The sequence below is a fragment of the Mustela nigripes genome, chromosome 2 (genome assembly GCF_022355385.1).
Source record: "Mustela nigripes isolate SB6536 chromosome 2, MUSNIG.SB6536, whole genome shotgun sequence".
Lineage (NCBI taxonomy): Eukaryota > Metazoa > Chordata > Mammalia > Carnivora > Mustelidae > Mustela > Mustela nigripes.
In genome coordinates this window covers 174,098,144-174,122,209 of record NC_081558.1, presented here as the reverse complement: position 1 = coordinate 174,122,209, position 24,066 = coordinate 174,098,144, and the positions used below count along the sequence as shown (strand labels likewise).

Below are 24,066 nucleotides of genomic sequence, written 5' to 3'. Positions count from 1 at the left end.
ACTTTGAAAACATTCACTTTGAGATTTAGAACACCAATTATATTTGAAGAGGTCAACATGTGTGTATTAATGTTTCCAAAGATATTTAGTGTTCTTTTTCTCTCTAGGTGTCATTTATTACTAACTTATCCTAATTTTATTTTCAAAGTTGTTTTTAACCAGCTTTTAGGTAGCTGTTTTAATACTAGGTCTAAACTACAGACTTAAGGAATTTGGAAATTTTTCTAAAAATGGTTAGTTTAACTATAATCCTTAAATACTCTTCTGATTATGATTTTTCCTTCTCATTTCCTCCCTTTAGATAAAATAGTCTTATTTTACTTTTATTTTTTTATTTTATTTATTCAATACTCTAACAAATATGATTTTTAATGTCTTATTACATATATTTCCTCCTTTTTCTATCTGTATATGCATTATTATAACCAAATTTACATCTTTTAAAACTCATACAAAATTATCAAAAGCATTAAGAATTAATTGCAAATTTAAAAATATCTATAATATACTTTTAAAAAAATCATTAAGAACTTTTGAGTGGGAGGACTTTGTTCAGGGACAGCTATCAAGTCTTAAACATTTAATTTTTGCTTGAATATCATTATAAATATTTATAGAGTTATAGAGCACAAAAGAAAAGCCTATATCTTATCTGTACAAAGGTAGGTTACATGAAGACAGATGGGAACATTAAAACTGAATAAATATTAAGAGATATGTATAAACAGATATTTCAACAAAATCTTAGGTTTTTATAAGCATACAGTTTTTGCAAAATATATTTTGGTAAGTAGAATCTTGGATGTTCTCCACAATGTTCCTTAAAAAACCAAGCCAGCTATACTGACGTAATATTATTACATTTCCATTGTGGAAGTACTATAAGCCTGCAAAACAATTTTTCTCATCTGTCATTTGAATTGTCATTAACTTGTGCAAGCTGATTATAAATTGTTACACCAGTAGATAAAATTTTAAATCTAAACTTACAGAGCAATAATTCATTAATTTCTCTATTCAATCATTTGGCTAATATGAGAGCCTATAATATTCTAGGTATATTAAGCAATGGGAATATAAAGGCTAAAAGGAAAACAAAACAAAAACAAAATTTCTTTAAAGACCCCACATCAGCATCTGCAGAATTACCTTAAGGCACAAACCTATCATTGCCCCAAATTAAATGTACCACCTCCCGATAATAGTCCTAAAATAAAGAAATTGTGCTATACTACACATCTGCTGGAGCCTGTAAAAAGGTTTTACACATTATTTTCTTTATCCTTACAACAAGCTTGGCCCTTTGAGGTGATATAACCTTCCCAAGTTTCACAGATGAACTGGCTATAAGTAGAATCCCACTGGTCTCATCCTAGGACCAGTATTTTCTAAACATCACACTATAACTGTTTAACCATTTCTCCTAATAGTATATTTAGCTACTCTTTCAGGCAGTTAATTATCTACATATAAGTTTTCTGATAATCAATTTTAAATGTTTAATTCCAGATCAATATTCTATCATCAGGTGTCCATTTGTGCCATCTCCTACTATTGCTTAACATTTAATGTTCAAGGAATACATTTAATTTTCACTAGAGGTGAAACATGATACATATTGGTAAGAATATGAGAAAAAATCATGAATGCATTTCAAAGTGATTTGGGGTTACCTCCTATTTTGGACCACTGGGGCTAATCAAGAGTTGATTGTTGTAAATTATAGCTGTGGTAAGCTAAATGATACTTCTAAAGTGCTGTCAGAAAGTAGTTGTGTGCTTAGAATACTGGCTTCTACATTTTTCTTACATATGCATCATTAGTAATTTTGTTATAGCAGTGGCCAGTTTTTACCTAACAAAACATGTCAGAACACTCTACCCACTAGTGTAGAACATCCTATCAACAAGCTTGATAACCCCTTCATCTTCCAAATTACAATTCTGTCTTATATACTTCAATAAACGTGAGAAAAGAATAATCATTCTAGCTTCTTTGTGTCTCTGGGGCCAATCACCTTTGTTGAGCACCAGGCCCATCTCCCCAGCTGGTGGGGTTAGCTTTGATCTGCTCACAGGAGAATCAGTGTGAGAATCCCTTGCTGCACTCCTGCTTGGAAGCAAAAGTTTCAGCATCCAGTTCCCAATGATATGTGAGCAGAACTATATCAGATGCCCTCTGTGTTAAACAATTTAGGTATTCTGCGGATATCAATCACTAGATGTATATTAAACTCTAACTATGCATCCAACCCTCCTTTGCTTTTTTGGTTTTGGTTTGTTGAAGAAAATACAGACCACATGTCTGAAGAAATTGCTGTCTGCTTGGAGATATGTATGGACACACACTGAAATAACTAGAAGAAGGGACCAGGTTGTATAAAATTATTTCATGATTCTTTGAATCATTCTTTGAAAATCATGCAACAAAATAAAAAAAAATTAAAAACCTCCCCAACTCACCCCCAAAATTTATTCATTTGAAAATTTAAAATATAATATTAAATATCACCTATTAAAGGGTAACAAACTTAAATTATAAATTATTTTAAAATAAAAGACATTGAGATACACATACATTCAAACCTTTGTGATATGACCAATACAGGAAAAAAAAAAAAAGAAGGCATTAACAAGTTTAAGATTTTTAAACAGTAATTAAATGGATTCAATAAAATGTGTTTAATTTAAAAAAATCAAAACCAAGTTCTTAAAAGGCTGAGTTCCTTTTAAAAAATGAAATCTTTCTAAAACTCAAAGCCAAGTTCTCAAAATAAACAAGCTTGCCAACGTGGTGGAAAATGTTACTTATGAAAGAGATTTTTAATGATGAGACAAGACTAGATATAAATTTACAACAATAAATGTAAAACAAATTTAATAGATAATTTTCTCTTAATTACCAAAAGTAAACTAGAAGACAATCAGAATGTAGGATAAAATAAGTTTTAAAAAATGGTTAATATCTACTCCCAAGATGGTCCATTTCAATTAAATTTTCAAGAAATAGATAATTCCCATGTTATATAAATTTTTCCAGAATATTACTAAGGGGAAAGTTTCATAACATTCTCTAAATATAATCTAATCCAAATATCACAACCAGAGACTGATAATAAAAATGGGAAAATATAAGAAAACTCTAGGCCAAGATCACCTATAAACATAGGTTTAAACATTCTAGCTGAAATATTACCAAATTGCAACCAAAATTGCAATAAAAATTTTGTGAACAAAAATTTACTAGTAGAATTTATCTTAGGAATGCAAAGATAGTTCTTCATAAGTGAAAGGTGAAAAAACATATAATAAACTTGGAAAATACAGATAAATTTTTTGTAACATTCAGAATCCATATCACATTTTAAAAACATAATACAAATGCAATAACAGTATAAGAAAAAGGAAGAAAAGTCCTTAACTGGTTATCAACAGAAACCTAAGTCAGATGTGATTATGCTTAACAGTTGCACATTAATAGCCATTCCATCAAAGAAAAAAGGAAAATAAAGTTCCTGCTTTTACTTCTATTATGCAATATTCTGCTAAAATCTTAGCATTACAATAAGAGAAGAAACGTAAGAAATTTGTCTTTTGGTTTCTGCAATAAAATGTTATGGATTTATTCATACAGGTTTTGCATAATTTTATCATATACTCAAGTATCATAAGGTTTTTGTTGACATAGTAACTGGAATATTTAAAGTAGAATTTTAATTGGTCACTGCTAGTATATAGGAAAACCACTGATAATTGTATGTTGGCTACCTAGCTGACTTCGCTTATTAGTTGTGAATCTTTTCAGTTAATTCTCTAGGGAGTTCTGGGTAGAAAATCATACATGGCAGATAGATGAGGTTTATTAGTTAAATCATTACAAAAGACAGTTTCCCCATAGTAAGGAAAAAATACTGGTTTCAGTTTTCAATAAGATAATTAAGTTATGTTTTAGGAAGAACCTTTCTGTATACCTTAAGGTTTGGTTAGAGTCGAGTAAGATTATTTCTCTTTAAATATTTCTTAAGGGGCACCTGGTGGTTCAGTCAGTTAAACATCTGCCTTGGGCTCATATCATGATCCCAGGGTTCTGTGGGATTGAGCCCCAGATCTCCTGGCTCCTTGCTCAGTGGAGAGTCTGCTTCTCCGCCTCCCTATGCCTACTGCCCCCCTGCTTGTGCTCTCTCTCTCTGTCAAATAAATATATAAGGTCTTTTTTAAAAATTTAAAAAGAAAGATATCTTTAAAAAGATTAGATCAGCACTTCAGTGAGATAAATTCAGGCAACTAATAAAAGAATAGAGATGGATGAATTTTTTAGTACTATGAGCTCTTTTATGATAATGTCTATTTTACAGGCATGCTAATACTTCAATTTCTATATTTATGCCTACTTCTATAGCACTTGGGAATCCACATTAGCAATCAACAGATTGCATCATCAAAGTGAAGATATGAAGAATCTTAAGAAATCTTTCAGGGCGCCTGGGTGGCTCAGTGGTTAAGCCGCTGCCTTCGGCTCAGGTCATGATCTCAGGGTCCTGGGATCGAGTCCCGCATCGGGCTCTCTGCTCAGCAGGGAGCCTGCTTCCTCCTCTCTCTCTCTGCCTGCCTCTCTGCCTACTTGTGATTTCTCTCTGTCAAATAAATAAATAAAATCTTTAAAAAAAAAAAAAAAATCTTTCAGCCAGAGTCTGATATACAAGTACCTGCCTCCATGTAGTGCTCATTCATATAGGGACCTGTGAAATCAAATCCACCAGATTCAGTAGCTCTTTCCTTTGTGAAACAAGCATTACACCCTGAGCAGATCTAGTACTCAAGCTTTCCTTCTAAGGTCATGTGAAAGAACTTTCTTTTTTTTTTTTTTTAATTTTTTTATTTTTTATAAACATATATTTTTATCCCCAGGGGGTACAGGTCTGTGAATCACCAGGTTTACACACTTCACAGCACTCACCAAAGCACATACCCTCCCCAATGTCCATAATCCCACCCCCTTCTCCTAAACCCCCTCCCCCCAGCAACCCTCAGTTTGTTTTGTGAGATTAAGAGTCACTTATGGTTTGTCTCCCTCCCAATCTCATCTTGTTTCATTTATTCTTCTCCTACCCACTTAAGCCCCCATGTTGCATCACCACCTCTTCATATCAGGGAGATCATATGATAGTTGTCTTTCTCTGCTTGACTTATTTCGCTAAGCATGATACGCTCTAGTTCCATCCATGTTGTCGCAAATGGCAAGATTTCATTTCTTTTGATGGCTGCATAGTATTCCATTGTGTATATATACCACATCTTCTTGATCCATTCATCTGTTGATGGACATCTAGGTTCTTTCCATAGTTTGGCTATTATGGACATTGCTGCTATAAACATTCGGGTGCACATGCCCCTTTGGATCACTACGTCTGTATCTTTAGGGTAAATACCCAATAGTGCACTTGCTGGGTCATAGGGCAGTTCTATTTTCAACATTTTGAGGAACCTCCATGCTGTTTTCCAGAGTGGCTGCACCAGCTTGCATTCCCACCAACAGTGGAGGAGGGTTCCCCTTTCTCCGCATCCTCGCCAGCATCTGTCGTTTCCTGACTTGTTGATTTTAGCCATTCTGACTGGTGTGAGGTGATATCTCATTGTGGTTTTGATTTGTATTTCCCTGATGCCGAGTGATATGGAGCACTTTTTCATGTGTCTTTCTTTTAATCAAGTAAAGTATTCTCTAATATCGTTGTTTAGGCAAAAAGATTCTTTGATAACCATTCAAACTTTGCTTTTAGGCCACGCAATTCTTTATTTGTCAGGAAAAAAAAAAAAATCTTTCCGCAGATAGTAAGTCATGTTCCGAATGTGGTTTTAATCTGTTTAGTTTTGAGAGGATTATTGCGGAGATGTGTCGCAATGGCTTCTATCATGTATTGTTTAAAGAATGTGTGTTTGCCTCTGGGAATGAGAGGCAGGGTAAGAAAGACAAACATAGATATGGAGAAAGACAAAGGATTAAAAAATGACTTAGGTAATCCCTAAAAGAGGCGTTAAAAATCCACTTGCAGTACTGTTTTATTTTCTCAGGAATCATAGCTTCAGTCTGCTAGCCAATAGAACAAGAACTTTACCATTGGCTTAATTAGAACATTGCTAAAATAATAATGATAGCAGTAAATAGTAATAATAATGCTGTGATAGTAAAGTGCTGATTTTTTTGGCCTATTTCTGATCATTTTACACTTGGTATGACTTGAAAGGATAAAAGAAAATCCAGCAGTTCTTTAATCTGTCCTCTTAGTACTGTTCTATGAATAAAGCCATCCAGGTACCTTCATACATCAAAAATTCTAGAAAGATCTCCTGGACCTCATCAAATAAATTGTATTCCCAGCCCTGAACAAGAATAGTTTATGTTCCATGCAAGATTAGGTGAGTTATAAGCCCCCTGTATTTCCTGGAATCTGTCTATAGGACCCACTATAAAAAAGAAAAAGAGAATGAAAATAAAGACAGGATGCATGGATGTGTTAACCATAGTAGAAAATAATTTTATCTTTGAAAAGACTAGCTAAAACCTTTATTGTTGAGAATTGTCTCTCTCATTGAGGAGATAAAATATTCTGATGCCACCAAATCATTACTATCTGGATCACAGTTTGTTTTAAATTTGAAGTTATTTCTAGTGGATGATCAAAAATGTAAATGTAAAATGTAAAGACATGACCTTGGCTCAAAGTCTAATTTATTAGTGTATTTGTCCTGGACACATCTGTCTTAATTGGATATAGTGACAAAGCACATCTTAAATGGGAACTTTTAACTAGTTATGTGACTTTATTTGGTAAGTGACTTATCCTTTTTTTGACCAGTTTCATTGTACGTTAGGTGAGAATAAAAATATCAGTTCTTTTGCTTCACGCAGTCTTAAGAGTATTATATAAAGTATGTGTATTGCAAAACATTACATAAATCATGGTTCTCTTATGATTGCTAATCTATCTTTATATATAAATATTTGTAGAAAAAATGTCTACTACAATTTTAATCACACCTATAATCAATTAATTTAAAATTAAATAGTAAAACAAAGATAAAATATCTGGCACAAGTCTCACTGGACCTAAAGATTTTAAGAGAAAGCAAACCAGCTAAATGATGACCACTTTGTGGACCTATTGATTCTACTTCCACTGGTGGGAGTGGTAAACCAACAGTGAGATAAGGAGTGATGAGAATGGGTCACAGTAGAAGAGAGGGGCCTTGTATTTCTGACATAAAAATAATTATAGAATTTAATTGCTTAGTTAGAGCTTTGGTGATTATGTACCATACATCTGTTAGAGTGCCCTAGAACCTCCTTAAATATAGTAGGCATTCAGGGTCTCTGGAATGAATGAATTTGCAATATGAATAAGTCAAAGTCTTCAAGGTGACTTAAGAAGATACATAATGTAAGTAGAACCAAGACCAAGCCTAAGGCAAGAAAATTCCAACCCAGAATTCTCTACATGCTGCCTTTTGTTGATACAGGCCATCCTACCACTGATTTTAGAAAGATGGAGCCATATGAACTGAGCACCTTAGCCTATTTCTTTTCACTGTTATGGTTTTTAGGTTAAATGCTAATAGGATCCAGAATCTGGCAAGAACATCCCTTTTAGTTACCTTGAAGAGTTGACATCTACAGAGATAAAGCTAGATTCAGTAGTTTAGGTAAACAAAATGTTGAATGTGACAGTAAAACTAGACTCCCCCAAAGCCTTGATTCTCAGCAGCTCAGAAGGAGCAGTGTCTGAGTCTAAGCTGTAGGACCTAATCATGGAAAAAGAACAGGAGGTGAGGTCAACATCTCTAGAGATCAGGTCATACACATTATGTTTGACAACGACTCATGTTCACACTATTTCGTTCTGAACTATTTAAAAAATATATATAGATACAAATATATAAAATGGAAATTATATATATATATAATTTTTAAATGATATGCATAATGATACATTAAAATACATTATTACTAATTTTTTTCCTCACAATTGGTGCTATTACTCATGCTCATCCAAGGAGAAAGAGTGCAACAAGCAGTTTTACTTTCAGCAGCAAACATTATGCAAAAGGCTGCCTGTGTGCTCAGCCATCAGCATCCACTATCTTATTCATAGTTCAGTGCAACCAGTGGTGTTTTGCTTCACTTTGTGCCACTTATTTACTGCCTGAAAACTTTTCTTGAACCATGAAACTGTACAAGTGACAATCTTAGATTTGTCTACCACAAAGAATTAAAAAATCATATAGTTTTGCAAATACTTAGAACTGATTGATAATACACCATAGGAACTTACAGTGTCGTACTTAAAGTGAAACTCGTAGACTTACTTTGTATATTTGAAAAAGATATACTGACAATCAATGAATTAAGCATGAAATGCAGGAAGTTAAAAGACTGAATAATTAACACAAAGAAACTAGAAAGAAGTAAGAAAATTTATAGAAAATTTATAGTAAGAGCAGATATTAAATGTAATAGAAGACAAAGATGCAGTTAGATAAACAAAACCAGAAGTTGTTTCAAACCTCTGGAAAGCTTGATCAAGGGGGAAAAAAATACAAAATTAAATAAAATTAAGAACACAAAAAGGATTTCACTACAAATTCAGTGAAGATGAAAAACATCTTTAAGTGTTTTATGAACAACAGGATGGATTACCTAGCAAATTGAACACACGCATGTCATAAAGCCAGCAATTCCACTGTGGTACAAACTCCAGAAAAACTTGCACACATATCCCATTCAAACATGTCCAGAAGCCAGCCTGTGAGGAGGAATACAGTGGTCTAGATGGCTCTGTGGCAAAGGATGGTGACAGCTACTTAGAATTGGAGTTGATATATCAGCAGAAGCAATTAGCCAAAGTTCGGGACTAGAGGATGCTATGATTGTAATGGATAGTGCTAACTTAGTTTCCCAAGAGCTTGGAAACACCAGCAAGGAGGACTGCTGCACAGTGGAAAGAGGAAACCTTCATGAGTGCTGTTTTCCGAGTCCCTCTCTTTGGTATGCTGAGAAGTGGCAAGATGTTGAGACAACAGTCACCACAGCACGGCTGTGATTCAGGCTGAGGAAGCATGGAAGCACATTTCCTGCTTGAGGATTTGTATTCCAGAGATGGAGCAGCTACAGCTATACTTTTGTATATAACAGCAGAAATGCTAAAAGTTGTTTGCAAAAAGTGTCCTTTCTTCCCTGTAACTTTACTAAGTAAGAAATTACTAGTTAGCTACATTTTGATGAAGGAACAAAGACAGTGTGCCATTGGCGTGCTGCCATTCTAAGAGTAGATTTTTCAAATCTGTATCTTCTCCCTTTAGGATAAGATGAAGTTTATTTTTTCAGGACTTTAAAACTTCTTTCTCAGTCATCATTTCATATTGTGAACTACCAATCAAAAGACACCCTTACATTGCAAGAAATTCTGTAAAAGGTGGACTATGCTCCTGTATGTGAGATTGAAAATCCAAAAAGTTTGGCAAATTTCTAACCAGAAACAACATCATCAGAAATAGTGCCCAAGCATTTTTTTTCCCTCCACTATGCAATATGCTGTTAAGCTCCCTAACTGTAAAGTCTTTGATTTATCTCCTTTTAGCGCTTAATTGATTACTACCCTCAATGATTGTACAGACTTTATTTCTTTGGATTTTATGTTAGGTAGGTATATACTTACTTTCTAAACTCAAAATTAGAGATAAATATAAACTGCTGTTTGTCAGTTTTGTCTTTTTTAGTTAAAATGTTGCTATTGTTAACTCATTTTTTTTTCTTTGCACTTTGTGTTCAATAACTAGTTCTATTAGGGGTATAGATGGCAAATTCAATTCCTCAGCTAGACTCAAAAGAACCATGTAGCATATAATGTTCTGACAAATAGGGCCATAAAATTTAAAAATGATCTTTAAGAATAGGATATTTTTCACAAAAGTAGCTTAAGGGAAATGATTTTCATAGTTCTAAATCTTAAAACATCCCCAGCAAATAAATGGAGTTTGACACATTGTACACAGGTGTAGATTTTTATAACTTTGTTTGTAAATCTGGAAGATCTGAACAACAGAGATTTTCAGGGAACGGCTAAGTGAAATCTTGATGAGAATATTATAGATAGAATTTAGGCATCAAATGAGTGGTTCAGTTAATGATCTTGAAAGTCATTTCCCTCCCTGAGAATTTCTATTGTTAGATTTATGAGAATAGTGGAGAATTAGCTTAAGGACCTGGTGGCCTACTTTGACTTATGAATTTAGAAGAGTTACTCATACAAATAACTATTTTTTTCCTAGATACTCTATTAAAATATCATTATAAAGTTACTGAACAGTAACCCTGTACAAAAACAGTATTGAATTTAATTTGTCTCCACCACCAGCATATTATGGACAGTCTCTTTTATGTGCGGGTTAAATGAACTATCCTGTTCTAAGCTGATGGGCAAGAGAGTCCCCTTGAAAGACCCCGACTGACCAAATCATGCAGTCAGCTGTGGAAAACCCTTCCAGTTAGTGAGGAGAAGTAGTCTGGCAGTTAACTGCAGGTGACTGGGAGCCTAGCCTCTAGTTCTGCAGGTGTGGTAGTCTTTCGTACCTTTCTGGGACTTTGATGCACCTTCGTGGGCAGACTGTTTTAAAATCTACCTCACAGGGATGCCTGGGTGGCTCAGTGGGTTAAAATCTACCTCACAATGACTGTGTCACTTGTGCATCTTCAAAAAATAAACTGTGATATCTGGGGGAGGAGTCAGTTCTCCCTTAAGGGAAAATTTTCTTAGTTTTATGTTTCAAGTTGGACTCAACTTGAGTTGTTAACTACTGTGGCATCACTGAGTTTTGGAACAAAGCAATTGATTCAGGATAAACTACTTCAAATTTTAAAAAACAATTAATTTATTTTTCCTTTCACCCACAGGTCTACCCACGGATAGCGCCGGCATTTTGGCACTACCTGCGGGTAGAAGTGAGTAGCGGGTACTTGAATTTTCCCACCCTTGCTCCTTGCACTCTGCTGGTGTGGTCTGATCTGATGTGCCCATTTTGTTCCCAGTGCAGCTGCCATTCTGTGTAAACGTGCTCTCACGCCATCACCATTCCTTAGAGTTGGATCAGAAATCCAAATCACCAAAAATCCAAGTGCAAGTTTATATAAGATAATCATCTTTCTTAATAAATTACCAAATCAAGACCATATCATATGCATCATAATGATAAATAAGTGCTAAATTTTGGAAAACCATGCTTACACCTCTCTTTAATCAATATTTTTGATATTCAGAGCATAATTACTCAGCTTAACTTGGGAATGTTTCTAGAAAAAAGTGGAATAACTCTGCTTCATTTCCTTTCTCCTCTTCTCTATTCCCAGGAGCATGAGCAGCTTACCTATTCCTCCACGAGGTCCAAGGCACCCAGTGTCATCATCACAGGTCTCAAGCCAGCCACCAAGTACATATTTCATATCCGAGTGAGGACTGCAACAGGATACAGTGGCTACAGTCAGAAGTTTGAATTTGAAACAGGAGATGAGAGTAAGTTTTACACAAACATATAAAATAAGATGTTAATTTAGTACTACTTCAATCTGACCTGATCGGTAAAAATCTGATGTCCCCAGTTGTGAATAGTTTCATCAAACAGGATTCTGTTCACGTAAATACTCATATTGTCATTTCGGTCAATGTTGCGGTGATATCATTAAATACCTCCATGAAATGCCTTACTCTACCACAATTGTAACGTGGCCCCAATACATCTCTTTATGCAGAATTCATCACTCATGCTATAGCATAGAGTCTCAGTGGGCGGTGTTAGCCTAATTGTTTGCCAGTTTTGGCATCATAATATGATACTAATGAAAACTTGGAAAGGAACAAAGCCATGAGCAAATGATTTAGCAGTTAGTTCAAAATTGTACAGCTTTGGCTTGTTATCTCAGATCAATAAAAAACAGTAGTCAGGAGAAAAACTCCACTGAAATGTACATTACAAGTTTAAATATAGACACATGGGCTTAATTAGAAACTCAAATTAGTTCCATAGCCTTGATGTGTTGAAAAATCAAAATGGGAGACAAAGGGAATGAGGTATTCCAATGTCATGTAACATAAGCTTTGAAATGTCTTATTTAGTCTAAATCCAGCTCTACTATTGAATTCAATTTTTGCTTTCGTAAAAGTATCTTACTGCTATCTTTGTAAAGATAGTATGTGTGGCTTTTGTAATGTTCCTTTATGGAAAAATGTCCAAATATCTAATTATAATAATCTGTCCCCATCATTGCTAAAATACCCGTATTTATATAAGAATTCAAGAATAGCAAAAAATTTTAAAAATTCTTTTATAAGTAACAATAATAGCTACCATTTATTGAGCTTATATCGAGCTACAATTTATTGAGCTCCTAATAAGTACCAGAAATTATATACCTTATATCTATTATTCCATTTAAACCTTTCAACATCCAGTAACACCAGTATGATTTTTCTAATTTCACTCATGAGAAAACAGAAGTCTAGAAAAATAGAGCAATTTGTCCAGATACTAGTAAGAAGCTAGGCTATAGGGTGCCTGTGTGGCTCAGCCATTAAGCAGCTGCCTTTGACTCAGGTCATGATCCCAGGGTCCTGGAATCCGGTCGCACATCAGGCTCTCTGCTCAAGAGGAAGTCAGCTTCTTCCTCTCCCACTCCCTCTGCTTGTGTTTTCTCTCTCTCTCTCTCTCTCCTCTTCTGTGTCAAATAAATAAGTAAAATCTTTAAAAAGAAAGAAAGAAAGAAAGAAAGAAAGAAAGAAAGAAAGAAACTAAGCTGAAATTTGAAACTGAGGGCTACCTTTTCCAAGGCCTATACTCTGAACTACTCCACCATCCTACAGAGTTCTTTCATTGGAATTATTAAAAAGAGCTAATGGTAAGATCAGGAAACAGACCACAATTCCTCTAGTATGTCACTTCCTCAAAATGAAGCTGTTGGAACTTCAAATTCTATGATGGAAGGAGTGTTGTTTTTATATTGACAAACAATATCAGTTTGCAAGAACGTCCTCGTTGCAACTATTTGTTGCTAAAAGGTGGGAAAACACCAGCATAAATTAAGGAGGAACACAGCTTAGGGAGAGAGAGTAAACTAATGAATAAAAAGAACACATATAACCTGGATGTGTAATATCAGTGATGGTCATTTATAATCCTGCTGGAGACTATTGACTTCTCAAGCTAGAGATGAAATTGTTGGGAGTGGAATGTAATTATCACAAAACATAGTTCCCTAATTAAAAACAATATAAAAATATTCAAAGTGCCATCCCTCCTGTTGACTCTTTTTCCCCTGCTCTCATGTCAAGACTTTGCCTTGATGCAAAGCCAGAGGATGCGTTTCGATGAAAGTTTGGTCCTGGGAAGAGTCCTGTCATTGTGTTGTTCAGGCTGTGTGTACAGCATCCCTGCATCTCAAGTTTCCTTACTGTTTTTCACTGATGAGAAATTTATCTTTTTAAAAGTATGACATTTTTGAGTATTACATCATTAAGTCAAAAATATATTCTCAGACAAATTTATAGGGCTAAATCTAGATAAGTCATTTGTGTTTATCTGGGACTTCTATAGAAAACAATCTAGTCTAATTTAAAAAATAGTTCTACTCTAAATATGAAAATTTTAATTTGGTTTAACTCTAAATTTCAACTCATTGTACTTTCAGGACTAGAATTCTTTCAGATATTATATAAAAGACAAGTACTTTGAGATTCCTGATCAGAAAAGGTCCCATGCTCACCAATGACTCAATATAATATTTATTCATCCAACAAAAATGTATAGGACCATTAATATGTGCCACATTCTCTGTGAGGCTCTGGGGATTTAAAAAAAAAAAGTAATAATAAGACCAACAGCCTTCACATAATTTATAGTCTAGATTTGTGGGAAGAAAATAAAAATTTAAATAAAAAATACAAGGTTAGTGAATGTACTATCATAAAAATATGCAAAGGGTGCTCTGAAAGCATAGGGAAGAAAATTTTTAATTTAGCATGAATGGGTCATGAAGGGATCAGTTGGAAGGTGAGGAGGCTCATTCTTGAAAGAAAGAGGAGCAGTAAAGGAATAGCAAAAACAGTGAGGCCTGAAATAGCATGAAAAATTTAAAGAAGAGCAAGTAATTTGGTGTGGCTGCAGTGAGGAGTCATAAAGGTGAAATGGTGGGAACAAAAGGCAGAGAGTTAGACAAGGGCCAACACAAAGGTGCTCTTTTGCCCCACGAAGAACGCTGAGCCTTCTGAAGATACTGAGGAGCCAGGAGGGGGGTTTAATTAGGAAGGAACATGACCAGTAACAGGTGCAAGACACTATCCTGAGCAATTTACACAAATTATCTTTTTAATTCTGACAAAATTATTTCTCCTTTTAGAAAAATAAGTAGCTTTACCAAAACCTGATAATCAATGAGTGGAGGTTCAGGACTAGAACCCTAGAACCATATGACAATGGCCACAGCAGACAGCAAAAAACATGTTCTGAATCACAGATTTGTAAATGACATGAAAGTTACTTTTATTAGATCCTTGAAAAGACAGAATCTCTGAGAAGAATCTGAAAAATATGTTTGTCTAAATCTGGGATTTGGGTAAAATAGAATGGTTCCCAAGTCACTTTACAGCCTAGGGGGAAAATCATTTAAAGGATCGTTTTTTATCTGGTTAGTTTTAAATTGCATTTTCAAAGCATGCTGTTTATATCCAGAAGAGAATTTCAGTGAATAATGTCATAGTTGGATATGAGCAGGTTTACTATAAATTTGGGTATATAATAATATGAATCCCTATCTATAGCATCAGTCTTTTTCTCTTCATACCCTCCTAGCTCACCTTTCAATTTTGGTAGCTTTTGTCTCCTGAGTAGTGCCTAAACTAAGTTCTCTCTTGTGCATTCTATTTAATTAATTAACTTTACAGTACAAACATAGGGGTGGGGGTGGATTGGGGAAGAGAGATGAGGTTCTCTCATTTGATGGTCTGGTTCAATTTCTTTTTTAAGTAAACAGAGTGAAATACTTTGCAATTTCATTTTCTCTAGCCGTATCTGTTTTGCTTGTTTAGTTTGCAAATAAGACAGTAATACAAAATATGAAAGAACTCCTTTTCAAAATCATAGTAGTCTTAACCCACTAGTGTTCTCCAAATATAGTGGCATCTGAATAACAATCACAGTTACCTCTCTTGTCTTCTGGACCAGAAACTGGATTTTTTTCCAGAGTCAGATTATGTAGTAGAAACTAGCTAAACAAATGTAAAATCACTAATGATGATGGCTAGCACTATGAAAAGAGCCTACTTGACCTAGACCTATTAGTTTCCTCTCTCCCCAAGACTACAGAATAACCTCTTTACATATGTGTATATGGAGAGATAAATAGATAACATATAGGTGGGTAGATATAAGTAATTAATTGATCGGTAGATATATACATGAATAGGTATATCCATGTACATGTACATGAATGGGTCATGAAGGGATCAGTTAGAAGGTGAGGAGGCTCATTCTTCTGAAGAATGTACATGTACATGTACATGAATATCCTATTCATGTATATATCAATCCTATTTACTCCTATATAGCCACAAAAGACTTTTCTGTTTTATTGCTGTAATTCCATTATGTCTGCTAATCTCTCTTTGATAAAGAATGTACAACTAAATATTATGTCCACCTACAGCATTTATTGAGTACCTATTGTGTACTGGTCTTTTTAATCAGGCGCTGTAATTGATTCTCCCACATTTTTAGAATGGATATAATAAAATTACAATAAATTATAGAATCAGTAGTAAGAAAGTAAAAATATATAAACATTACATGTGGATCTTCTTGAGAAAGGTAAAAGATTGGTGTCAGATGCTAATATAAGAATTTTCTCCATATTAAAATGAATTTACATTAGGCCCAAAACTATCAAACACACACACACACACACACACACACACACACACACACACAGATTAAGTAGAGACCTTTTTGGCTTATATGAATGAAACAACAGGAAATGTTAACCACCTTATATTTATTATAATTTTGTTCTTATTTTCTGAAGAAAATGTTCTTCTTTTAAATAGAAAAAAAGATAACAATTAAAATTAAAAAGTTATCTACATAGCCAGTAGTATCCATATCCTTGAAAACTTCTTTAAAAAGATCTTTGATTTAATTTTTTAATAATAATTTCTTAAAATTACACCTACTATTTTTTAGAAAAAGCAATAATAATAATTTAAAGATAAGGAAGTTAAACATTTGGTTATTTAAATCACCAAAACTTTTTTTTTTTACAAGATTTATTTATTTATTTGAGAGAGAGAGAGAGAGAACTGGGGTGGGGGGAGAATTCCAAGTAGACTCCCCACTGAGCACAGAACCAGAGGCCTGACTCAAGCTCACGACCCTGAGATCCTGACCAGAGCTGAAGTCGAGATGTAGAAGCTTAACAGACTGAGCCACCCAGGACTCATAAAACCCCAAGACTTATCTAATATCCAAATGTATTTTAGAGTAGCAGAAAGTAATTTCATGTACACATCCTTTAAAACTCAAATAAAATATATCCTGCTGTATTGCAGCCAACTTGAACATTTTACTTAAATATTTGTGAAGAAAACTTGTGAAGCTGTCAAAAGGGTGCGGAATCCATAGCTTAAAGCCAATTTTTGAAAGAAAGCTGGAAATTTACACATAGTATTTAGCAGTTTACCTCTCCCATTGCATTAATGGTTATCCAAATGACCCAGGAGAAGTATACATTGCCAACATGGAAGCATTGCATTCTTTTCCCCTGGAAGGGTTAATTATACATATACATTAAATTTCAGCAACATACAAACTTAGGTTTTTACCTGTAAGCTACATAAAGCACTTTTGTTGCACAAAAGCCACATCTGTCAACATTTGAAAATGTATTATTTACCAAAAGTAGTAACAATGGACTAAGTTTATATCACATAACATAACCGCACAAAAATCATCATAATCAACTTTACCAACCAAACAATAAATTACTCGATCATAGTAGTTATTTCAAAATAGAATCTTATGTCCTGGGGCACCTGGGTGGCTCAGTCATTAAGCCTCTGCCTTGGGCTCAGCTCATGATCCCAGAGTATTGAGATCCTGTCCCACATGGGGCTCTCTGCTCAGTAGGAAGCCTGCTTCTCCCTCTCCCATCCCCCCTGCTTGTGTTCCCTCTTTCTATGTGTCTCTCCCTTCCAATAATAAATAAAATCGTATGTCGTGTCTTGCACATGTATACAAAAAGTGTTAGTGTAGTTATAAATGAATGAATTTAATCAATTAATTATTTTAAAACATCCATAATACTTAGCTGTTTTTAGTATGGTTTCATAGTTAAGCAATTTGATTGTTTAACAATTTATAAATGGGAAATTATTCTAGAAATTAAGGTTCAATATTGTGTCTCTTATTCCTTCTTCCCTAATTTGTTCTTTATGGTTCAATTGGACCAATTTTTCTATACTTCACCCTGTCCACTTAAAAGCTCCCAAATCATTGAGTATTTTCTACCACATAAAATGTGAATTTCTCAACAAATATTCAAGTCTCCCTCCAATCCTAATCAACTAACATCATTCTTGTATCATCTCCCTCTAGTTAACACAAACTCTGAAAAAATGTATGGATGCTTTATACATGAAATTTTCTGAATCTTCATAATTTCTAAGCTTTTTCTATGACTTCCAACTGGAAGATTCAGAAACCTATCACAGTACAGCTGGTTGGTCCAGCTCATCTGCTACCCCTCCTGAAATGTTCTGGATCAGTCTGGTGAAAAGTCATCTTATTTGCTAAGTTGTTAGCTCTTCAAGGTTAAGAACTATAGCTAGTGTATTTTTGTGTCTTGTGAAATGTCTTGCTTATAGTTTCCAATGTATATTTAATCAAATAAATGAATAACTTACAATTTTAAAGGCTGAAATTGGGAGAATAGCATGCTGCCTGCCAGTCTAAACAGAAAGAATCAAATATTTTTTATTTGCCACAGATAAACATTTTAGCTTGCTTTATTTGGGCAGTCAGGCTGTAACTGGCTTGAGTTGTATAGAAACATAGTATGTAGAACTTTAATCACAAATTAATTTTTAATTCTAAAACTAAGGGCATTTTAGGTAGAGCTAAATGATATTTTTGTTGTTGTAAAACATATTTTTTTTCATTAAACTTCCTTTTGAAAAAAATCTCTATTATGCTTAAAAAAACAAACAAACAAACAAACAAAACCTCTATTATGTTTGATCTGGTCTGTTGGTTGAAGCCCAATCTGTACTGCTTCAATTACTTACGATGAAATTAGCTACATCATTATTAACAGCAGCCAGAAATTTGAGGATGGTTATTAATGATGAAGCATGAAGCAGAAAGAGGACCAGCTGACCCTGGTGGAGTAATAAAAAAGTTAATTAATCAAGCAAGAGGCAGATTTCATATTTATGAGTCTACCCAGAGGAGGACAAATACCAGTATGTAAGATTTTAATTTGAAATAATCTCCAATCAATAGAACACTTTTTTCCCCCTAATCAATAGCACACTTTCAGTGTTGGCAACCATAGCTATCTAAATGCAAACGGCAGTAGGAAAGAAGAATTTTCTAGCAGTTAAGTTGTCCAACTATAAACTAACCCACCTTATGAGGTAATAAATGCCCCCCATGATAAGAATTTGTGCCAACTAGCTGGATACATTTGTAGCATATCATAAAGGAAATCCTTGCTTTGTTTAGGAGGTTGTGATACAATCTTAAGGTAACTTCTAACATTGAGGTTCCAACAGATAATATTTATTGAATTATAATTATTTTCCAAGCACTTATGTATTCTTTGTGGCTACTAACCTTTGAAGTACATACTATTACCATGTCCATTTTATGGATCAGGAAACCAAAACACAAAGAAGGTTAGTAACTTACCACATTCTACTAGTAAGTGTTGGAATGGGCATATTATATTATATGGGGATAGTATTTTTCATATTAATGTTCAGAGTTAGGACTGAGTTCCCTTTATATCCAATTCAGTGTTTTTACTTTTCTTATTCAACTTGGTCATTAGCTGTGATTTTTTAAAATATTTTATTTATCCATTTGACAGATAGAGATCACAAGTAGGCAGAGAAGCAGGCAGAGAGAGAGAGAGGGGGAAGCAGGCTCCCCACTGAGCAGAGAGCCTAATGCAGGGCTTAATCCCAGGACACTGAGATCATAACCTGAGCTGAAGACAGAGGCTCAACCCACTGAGCTACCCAGGCATCCCTAGCTCTGATTTTCTACATGATTATTTTTTATTCTTGCCTCCAATTCTTCACCCTCCCTTAAACAATTATATTCTTTCCTAACATAATGTGTGTTTGAATATAAACACAGATTTTCAGAAGACTATAATTATACATAAATCACTAAGCATCAAGTTCAAAGAGCTATGTGTATTTTAATACAGATTTCTAGACTAATGCACACATGGGAGACTAAGTATAACTCTAAAGGGACAAAATAATATACTTAGTTTGATTACCTTACATGAGCAGGGACTTGATGAAGAGTAAGTATTTGCATGGAGAATGGAAGTCTCCTCTTAACAAGACTTTGATTAAAAAAAGATATTTTGCTTCCATTTTGCCTGGATCAAATAAAGACCTTAAATGATGGGAACCAAGCTCATGTACTGTAAGACAGACTGAGAGTTCCAAAACAAAAAATATTAAAGATCACAACTTTGCTAAATGAGCTGGAAAAAATCATTAACAGGGTCTTAGAAATTATAAAATGTGCATATTAATATTCAGTGTTACAATTGGTCTCATATCAAAAAAGGAACTATTAAAAAATGGGGGATCTAGTTATAAAAATAGAATATAGGTTTATTTTAAGCCAATAACCTACAGCAACATATACAAAAATATGATTTCTTTGGGATATCAGCCATCATCTTTTGACCGGAAGTTTGTGAGGTTTTTTTGAGATCAGGAACCATTTCTTATTCATTTTTGTGTATTTTATATTGCTTTGCTGACACATAGAAGGCTTTCAGTGAATATCAAATAAGTTTTTGTTATCCAGTAAATACTCAATTAGCATGCGTCTGTTACTTCAAAGAAATCACATGTGTTTTATTATTTTATTTATATATTTTCAGTATCTTGTTTGTGTTTTTGTGCATGTATATTAAAAACAGTGTGCTGAATGTTAGTCAAAAGATGCAAAATGTCATTTATGCAGGATAGTAAGTTCTGAAGATCTAATAATGTAGACAATAGTTACAGATCTGTAGATCTATAATGTGACTATAATAGTATTGCATTGTGTATTTGAAATTTTCTAGGAGAGTAGATCTTAAATGTTCTTACCACATACACACATTCTCACACACACACATATACATGCACAATAACTATGTAAGGTGATGGATATATTTATTAGCGTGATTGTGGTGATCATTTCACAGTGTATACTTATATCCAAACACTACATTGTACACCATAAGTATGTGCAATTTTCTTTGTCAGTTATACCTCAATAAAGCTAGAAGGAAAAAGAATATATAAATAATAAACATTCTCTATCTTCAGGAAGCTTAGACTAAGCCACACCAGAGACTCTTCTAACAGAATTTCCTATATATGCCATTCTCAAAGTCTAATTTTAATTTGACTTGATTTGAGAGGAGATGGATTTTTTCTATCAGCTATCATATAAATTGCCTGAATTTTTCTGTCAAGTTACTTGACTTTACAACCTTGAATTCTTCTAGAGAGCAAAAATATTCCATAGACATTTCAAATTGCTCCAAATTTAGTGAAAAATATATTCCCTATATAATACATGAAGAATTACAACCATTCTTTGGACTAGACAAATCAGCTTTATTGATTTGAATCTTGAAGTGGCTTATAAAAATGTCATATTCTTGTGCTTAGGAAAGCATTAAGGGCAAAGTCAAGAAAACTTAATCTCTTAATATAACTGTGTATAGCCAGCCTATCTGGAACTGCTGGTGGGATTCTTAATTGTGGCTGACCTCCTACTTCCATCGATTGCATGATTATGTACTCTGGCCAAGACAAGATAAAGAGTATTGTGTTATTCAGTAGCTACTTCTGGAATGGCATTCTAAAGCATGAGGGGAGTTCTAGCTAGCTGTGGAATGATGCCCAGTGGTGATACATAGCTTTAGTTCTTATGGGGAGAGGGCAGAAACACCTGAGGCTGTGATGAAATTGTCCTTTAGGAAATCCCAAGCTGCAAGGATGACACAGCTTGCTATAGTACTTCCCAATGGAATTCTATCCATATGGTAAGCCATGATTTTTAGAGCTAAGAAACTTGAGAGTTGAATGAAAGAGTTGTCAAACTATCCAAGGTGGGTGAAAAGTATTTCATATACAATATACAAATACTAAATATTATCTCCCTATGTCAAAAATGTGAAAGCATAATTTGAGTTTTTCTATTTGTATGATTCTAGGATACAATAAAAAATAAGTTTCAATTATCCAATGTAACATCTTTTAAATTTGTATTCACTCAGTGCAAGTCATCTGTTTTTGCTGTACCTCACTGTGAAGTCACAATATTGAATGGACAGATGTTTTTAAAATAAACCCAGCCAGCTCTACCAAACCTTGTTTGAAGAATTAAGAGACAGCTTAAGTATTTGCATTACACTTTAGTTTTTCAAGTAAACAGTAGTTCAGTGGAATTTAAGTTAAATAACAAGAATTCTTGGCAGAATAGCTGGAGCCCTTTAAAGGATGTAGCTGTGTGTGCACAAACTGGAGCATGACATGCATGAGCATATTAGGGCACTGTAAAGATAGACAAAGTAGCAGAATATGGCAACTTTACCACCAGATATAAAATAGCTGATTCACAACAATTGAATTTCATATTCTCTTATGCTTTGGGGAAACTGAGCATCCTTTAAAAAATGCTCCTGCACTATAGTTATTTTTAAAATAAGTATATCTTATATTTGCTAGATATAAAACCAGAAAGCAGACTAAATGATTTTTCAACATTTTCAACATTTCTGTAAACAATGATCAGTGCAATATTGCTTACTGAATTTAGCATACATATTTATACGTACATACATGCATGTAATACATATATTCTGCATTCATGCACTCTTCCTATTCTCATTTGAAATGAAGAAATGAAATTGACAGTGTCTTCAAAATTGTTGTTTAAGTTGTTATCCTGGGAAGTAAGAGAGTTTATTTCTAAATTTGATACAATGTTTGTTTCTAAATTTGCCATAAGGAGAAAATGAAGGGCATGTGAAAGGAAGCAAAAGCTAAAGCAAACAGAATGTTTAATTGTTCGATTTATTCATTCACTCTTTCACTTGGTTTAAAAGTACTAACCCATGGGCCAGATATAGAAGGAGGCACTGTGGATCCAAAGATAAAAGGAAGAGACTTGTGCCTTGCTTTCACAAAAGCTTGTGAGAAGTTTAAAAAAATTCAACAAGTTTACGAGGTTATATGTGACATTTGGGGAGCACAAGGAGAAGAACCCAAACAAACTTATGTTAAGGAAAGTTTTGAAGAAGAAGTGCTATCTTAAAGCAACTTTAAAGTTAAATAAAACTTGGCCATGCTAGTGAGGGGGGTGGAGTGTGATGTGGGGGGTAAGATAAGAGGGTCAGGGAGCTTCTGCCCTTTCATGTATGCAGGCGTGCAGGTGTACAGATGAAAGTGAATATGGAACCTTCTAGCAACTGAAAGCATTTTAGTATGGCTAGAACCATAGTTTTCAAAATGTGGGTCCTGCACCAAAATCGGTAGCAACGATACCAGAGAAAATGTTAGAAATGCAGATTTTCGGACTCAACCATATACTTCTGAATCAAAAACTCTGGGGGTGAATCCGACATTCTGTTTTAACAAGCCCTCCTAGTGATTCTAAGAAGACCCAGCAGCTTCAACAGAGGTGGGGGTAAGGAGTGTTGGGGGGTGATGATCTTGGTACAGAAAATACAAGACATGTGACTGGAGTCATAGATAGGCAAGGGCCATATGATGCTGTCTCTGATCTTGCCAGGAAACCTTCCTGAGTTTTTATTTTTCTTCCTTTTATCTGTAGTTTGGAGACAAGCAAGCCAATCAGAATGAGCTTCCCATAACTGACTTCTCTGGTACCACTGCTAACACATCTAATTTTCTCACTTTCATTTTATCCACACTAAAAATAAAACCTTCCAAATATCTTTTTCATTGTTGCTCTAAAGCTATTGTAACTTCCAAACTCCCTAGAGACTATTTTAGCTTTAGAATTCTCCTACCAAAGGTGCTGGAACCTTGGGGATTATCAATTTAAATTCTAACACATGCTTGCTCTCTGCCAGCATGTGAGCCTGCATATTTCACCTTGACAGTTCATATTTGGTCTCTGGACTTTCAAGACACAGTGAATTATGACCTGCTCACCAGAGCCTCCTGAGAAAACTGGAGCTGAGCCATCTCATGCCAAACTTTCAACAGAAGTTGGTCAGTCGCAGATGTTCTAGAAATTAACCTATCTGGAAAACTTCATGAATCTAGATATCATAAAGGTGATATGTTAGTGAAGCAAAGTTAGACATCAAGACTAACATGTCACACAAGGCTGTGATGGACCTGTCTCAGGCTAGGTTACTTGCTTGGTTGGTCCAATTGGTAAAGGCAATGTAACACTTGGTATCCTGGCTCATGACCATTCTCTACTCTAGACATTAGTTTCTCATCAGTAAAATAAAGGGAATGTGCTAAATGAGCTATGCTTGCTCTAAAAATAGAGAAACTCTGAATGAAGCGGTTAAGCATTTGGGCCAGACCAAGCTCTGCCACTACCTAGATATTAGGACCTAAGGAAGGCAATTTAGTCTATATAAGCTTTGGTTTCTTCATCAGAAAACTGGAAATTTATTTATTTGTTTGTACACTGATTTATTCAAAAAACATTTGTGAAAACACACTCTGTACTCTATACTAAGTGCTGT

At 34.4% G+C, this 24,066-nt stretch overlaps 1 protein-coding gene across 2 annotated transcripts in view; it reads left to right on the top strand.

The window, feature by feature from the left end:
• Nucleotides 1-24,066, top strand: part of EPHA6 (EPH receptor A6) — an 876,957-nt gene that overhangs the window by 588,939 nt on the left and 263,952 nt on the right. For both annotated transcript variants that reach the window (XM_059392124.1, XM_059392125.1), the window contains one exon: nt 11,398-11,560. In XM_059392124.1, coding sequence (XP_059248107.1) covers nt 11,398-11,560 — 163 coding nt within the window. The remainder of the gene's footprint in view (nt 1-11,397; nt 11,561-24,066) is intronic.